This window comes from Neophocaena asiaeorientalis, unplaced genomic scaffold, assembly GCF_003031525.2.
Source record: "Neophocaena asiaeorientalis asiaeorientalis breed wild unplaced genomic scaffold, Neophocaena_asiaeorientalis_V1.1 scaffold43, whole genome shotgun sequence".
Classification (NCBI taxonomy): Eukaryota; Metazoa; Chordata; class Mammalia; order Artiodactyla; family Phocoenidae; genus Neophocaena; species Neophocaena asiaeorientalis.
This window is the reverse complement of record NW_020173674.1, coordinates 7,075,575-7,079,447: the sequence shown is the minus strand read 5'-3', so window position 1 is coordinate 7,079,447 and position 3,873 is coordinate 7,075,575. Positions and strand designations below refer to the sequence as shown.

General features: G+C 51.4%; 1 protein-coding gene across 3 annotated transcripts in view; it reads left to right on the top strand.

The window, feature by feature from the left end:
- Positions 1–233: 233 nt before the first annotated feature.
- POLA2 (DNA polymerase alpha 2, accessory subunit) overlaps positions 234–3,873 on the top strand; it is a 26,463-nt gene continuing 22,823 nt past the window's right edge. The window contains exon 1 of one of the 3 annotated variants that reach the window (XM_024749168.1): positions 234–685. In XM_024749168.1, coding sequence (XP_024604936.1) covers positions 607–685 — 79 coding nt within the window. In that variant the 5' untranslated portion in view covers positions 234–606. Of the gene's footprint in view, positions 686–994; positions 1,078–3,873 lie in introns of those variants that run through there. The other 2 variants (XM_024749167.1, XM_024749169.1) reach the window with 2 other exon arrangements.

Here is a 3,873-nt window from a genome sequence, read left to right as displayed (position 1 = left end):
CGGTTTCGGTTCTGGGAGTCCGGGTTTTTGTGCGCCCAGGCCCTGCTTTCGCGCCCGGCTGGGGATAACTGCGCAGCCGCCGTAGGGCGGGCCGACCGCCAGGCGCGGGCGCGCGAGCGGCCGCGCAGGCGTTTGTGCGCACGCGCCCTCGGACGCGCGTGCGCGCGTATAGTCCGGGAACTGGGAACAGGAAGCAGAGGGGAAGGGGTGGGGTTGAACCCGGGTCTCGCGCATGCGGGCGGCATACAAAGCATTTGGCGGGTTTTTCCGGGCTGCTCTGTTCTGATCCCGGCCTTGAGATGTTCAGTGGTGGCTTTTAGGAAGCTGGACGTTCTCCCCAGGAGAACGACTTCTCAAGATTTCTGCTCTCTTCCTTCAGGCGTTTGGGGGCTTCAAGAAAAAGAAAACGTGTTTCTCCGTGTCTGACGGCTGGGGCCTTCCGACGGCCTGAGGTCTTGGGCCATTTGGTCACTCTCCGTCTCGGTCCCTCGGAGGGTGAAAGGATCAGAGGGACCTCGTCCTGCTCATCGATCTCCACGCCTGTGGGTTTCTTGGCGTCAGGTCGGAGCTGGGTGGGCCCGGCCCCGGCCCTCCTCCTGGGTCATCATGGCCGTGTCCGCCCAGCTCTTGGTGGAGGAGTTGGAGATCTTCGGCCTAGAATGCGAGGAGGCTCTGGTTGAGAAGTGTGAGTCCCTTAACCCCTCCCTGGACCCCAGCCCAGGTTCACGCTCCCGCTCGGTTCCGAAGTTCACCTCCCCTAGATGGGGCTTCTCCGTGTTTGTGAGATGAGTTAAACTGAGTATTGAGATTTGGGATGTGAGGACTGTGAAACGCTCACAGGGTACTGCGTGGATTCCCAAATCAAAAATAAGACTATGAAGAGCGATTTTAAATCGGCGCAGTCTCACCGAGTTCGGAAAATGCTTAAAGCTCAATAACAAAGCAAGAGATGTTGGGGTTTTGAAAAGTAGCTTTTTATTCCTGGCTCCTCCCTTTCCAGCCTACACCTAAACTTCTGCTGAACCATCACTTCTCATCAAAACTGTTGGTGGTCTGTGCAAATCTGAGTCCCTTGAGGTGGGTTCCTAAAATTGAATTTTCGCTTTGGAAGGAACTTTAAGGAGCTTGTCAGCTGTTTACAGGTGGAGAAACAAATAAGGAGAGTTAATTGCCTGAGCTGGTCTGTGAGCCAGGTCTCCTGTGCCCGAGTCCGGTGCTGCATTGTATTGGCCCATCGTATCGGTCAGGGTCTGGGGCAGTGTAAGGAGTTGTTGGAAGCAGAGTCTTTGGAGGTGTGGACAGTCTCAGTTTTAGAATCAGGGTGATTGTGCACCTGCCTTAATCACTCATCAGCGTATTGAACTTCTTTTTTAATATATAAAACCAGGACGCAAACATGGTAATTTATGAGAGACCAGAATACTCCAAGTTTTTATCTCCAGGGCATTCTCTTCCTAACAGGAGACTTGAATGAGAAAGCCAGTCATAGTCAGAAATTTATTTGGTGAGCCTGAAATCAAAACAAGAGAACTTATAAAGGCTTTCATCTCATTTAGGACTACATTGGCAGTGCTGTTGGAATTCTAGACTTGGAATTCATAATTGCTAACCTCGCTGGGACTTTAATATTGCCTGACAGTCATACCATATTTCCCTGGTCTGTTCACCCTGAGTCTCCTATGACTATTCGTCACCTGCCGCGCCTTTAACAGCCTTCTGTCCCACTCTCACTCTCAGCCAATGAGCTTACTTCCTGTTTTGCTGAGAAGCATTAGAAGGAATCGGAAAACTTCTTTAAGCTACCCCCATTACTTCTTCCCACTGACCCGTGTCTGTGCCATGTTCCTTGCCTCCTCCCATTACAGTAAGTGAATTCTCCATGTTCCTAGCAAAAGCCACATGCTCCACTTGAGTCCTAAGTCCCATTCCTTCTCCTCCTCAAGGACATCACTCTAATAATTCTCCCCTTATTTTCCGTTTTTCTCTCTATAAGGTTTTTTTCCCTAATAGCCTAAGAATGTGACTCTTAGACCCCCTCCGTTTAAATACTCCATTGTCCCGCCTTCCCACTCCAGTTATCTTCTCCCAATTACAACAAACCTCCTCCTCAGGATTACCTATTCTTCAAATTTTTCCTCTTTGAGCCCATTTCAGTCAGCTTTTTCCTCCCCACCACTTCACTGAAATTGCTCCTCTCAAGGTCACCGACGACCTTCACTTGGCTAAAGCCACGGATGCATTTTCAGTCTTCGTTTGGATGAATAGCAGCATTTGATGCCATTTATCATGTCCCCTCCGTTAAAACACGTTTTTTCTCATAACTGCTTGGATGCTCCTCCCAGGTGTTCTCTACCATGCGTGTCACCTCCTCTCAGCCTTTGCGGATTCACCCGCATCCTGAGCCCCAAGATACACTCGGCTCCTTGGTGATCTCACCTGGTCTCCTGGGTTTACATTCACGTGTTTGCTGGTGACTCCCAAATTATATCTCAGCCCAGACCTTTTGCCTGATCTGCGGGCTGGTCTGCCTCCTAGATGTCTCCAGCTGGATGTCTGATTGGCATCTAAACTCCACGTGTCTAAAGCTAAGCTCCTGCTTCCTCTCCACATAGTTCCTCTTGCTGCCTCCCCAGCTCAGTTAACTGCCCCCTTCCAGGTGCTCAGGCTAAACCCACAGCATCATCCTTGACGCCTTTCTCTCTTCACACCCCATATCCAGTCAGCAAATCCCACTGGCTTTACCTTCAAAGTGTTTCCCACCTAGAGTCCAACCACTTCTCCCCCTCGTCCACTGCCACCACCTTGATCCAAGCCACCATCATCTCTCACCTGGACTTTACCATGGTTCTCTTAATTGGTCCCCCTGATTCTGCCCTTGTCCCCTTCAGTCTGCTTAACACAGCAGCCAGGGTGACCCTGTTGAGTGGAAGTCAGGTCGTGTTACTGCTCTGTTCAAACCCTCTGGTGATTTCTTGGCTTGCTCAATAATTACAGTGGCCAACGGTCTGCACCCCCTTCACCCTTTCAACTCATCTGTCGCCTCCTTCCTCAGTGCATCCCAGCCCCAGAGGCCTTACCGATCTTGCTTCTCCCTCAGGATCTTTGCCTGAAAGTTCTTCCCCTCAACACTGTCTGACTCGCTCCTTTACTTCCTTCAAGTCCTTACTCAAATGTCCCCTCCTCGGGCTTCCCTGGTGGCGCAGTGGTTGAGAGTCTGCCTGCCAATGCAGGGGACAGGTGTTCGTGCCCCGGTCCGGGAGGACCCCACATGCCGCGGAGCTGCTGGGCCCGTGAGCCATGGCCGCTGAGCCTGCGCGTCCAGAGCCTGTGCTCCGCTATGGGAGAGGCCCCAACAGTGAGAGGCCCGCGTACTGCAAAAAAAAAATGTCACCTCCTCAATGAAGCCTTCCCTAATCACTGGGTTTAAAATTGCCGGCCCAAGGCTTCCCTGGTGGCGCAGGGAAAAAAATTTTTTTTTAATTGCCAGCCCCTCCCCCCACTCCCCATCCCTGTCCAAGCTTTATTTTCCTACAAAGCACATTTAATTGTCTAATGTACGTCTTTTACTTATTTGTTTTATTTTTTTTTAATTTATTTATTTATTTTTGGCTGCATTGGGTCTTTGTTGCTGAATGCGGGCTTTCTCTAGTGGTGCACGGGCTTCTCATTGCGGTGGCTTCTCTTGTTGAGGAGCAGGGGCTCTAGGCACGCGGGCTTCAGTAGTTCTGGCATGTGGGCTCAGTAGTTGTGGCGCACGGGTTCTAGAGTGCAGGCTCAGTAGTTGTGGCACACGGGCTCAGTAGTTGTGGCACACAGGCTCAGTAGTTGTGGCACACGGGCTTAGTTGCTCCATGGCATGTGGGATCTTCCCAG